Here is a 1035-nt window from a genome sequence, read left to right on the forward strand (position 1 = left end):
GTTGGGAGGAAGGGAGAGGCTCTGGGAGGCTTCCTGGGGGCCCTGGCCCTGTTCGCACAGAAGTGAAGCCCATGCCTGTAAGTGAGGACTCATGGCCTCCTCTTCAAAGGCTCTCCAGCCGTCTTCACCATCTTCTCCAGCCCAACTGCTGTGGGCTCCATCTCTGGGTGCTGCAGTTACTGGTGCTGCAATGAGAGGCTGAGCCTACTAGGGAGGCTGTGTTTGAGGCCCTCAGGCTGTGCAGGGTCCTGGTGAGTGTTCTGCTCACAGGAGAACGTGCAGCATCTCCAAACTCCAAACTGGTGCCTGTGATGAAGAAATTAATAAAATTTTGATAGTACGTGTGTTCATACTTGTTGATATGTGTGAAAATATACTCTGGAGACTTGTCATTAATTTGGCCTTATACACCACTTTCTATAAACCTAATTTTTACTGTCTATGTGGTCTGTCTGGTTAAAACTACAGATTTAATTATACTTGTCATGGAATCCATTATCTTTAATAGAAAATCATTTCTAATATAACACACTTCTTTAAGTCTGGATTACTTTATCCCGTTGATTGTAACAATGTTTTACTTTAGTCATACTATGCCATAGCAGGCAAATGACAGGCTCATTACTAATTCACAGATATTCGTAGAGTACTATTTTAAACTGACTTTATGGAAAGCGTGTATTTTTTATATCACTATTACAAGAATGTGGGAATCAGGTTTATGTCCAAGTACTGACCAGACACAGTGAAAATAATATATTCCATTTATTGTTTGAAAATATTTTCCTTTTTTTGACCAACTAGTACCAACGTAGTCACTTCTAAAATTTACTTGTGTTAAAACAATGGAAGGAATCTTCATTCTCAGGTACAGTGAAGTAGATAAAAGTGGAAAGGCCAAAACAACCACTGCAAAAAGTACAAACCTTTCATTGTTGAGTTGACACACCTGACTTTTTGTCCTCCTGCCACAGTCGCCAAGTTTGCCTATGGACACAAGCTCTGACTTGGCACAGGCAGAGGAGCTCTCCTGGG

At 41.5% G+C, this 1035-nt stretch overlaps 1 gene segment (V, D, J or C); it reads right to left on the reverse strand.

Annotated features, from left to right (window-relative positions):
• Window positions 1-3: 3 nt before the first annotated feature.
• Window positions 4-1035, reverse strand: part of LOC105536462 — a 3454-nt gene continuing 2422 nt past the window's right edge. Inside the window, 2 exon segments of the V gene segment in view lie at window positions 4-306; window positions 950-1030. Coding sequence covers window positions 265-306; window positions 950-1030 — 123 coding nt within the window.

Source organism: Mandrillus leucophaeus, unplaced genomic scaffold (assembly GCF_000951045.1).
Source record: "Mandrillus leucophaeus isolate KB7577 unplaced genomic scaffold, Mleu.le_1.0 Scaffold1599, whole genome shotgun sequence".
NCBI lineage: Eukaryota > Metazoa > Chordata > Mammalia > Primates > Cercopithecidae > Mandrillus > Mandrillus leucophaeus.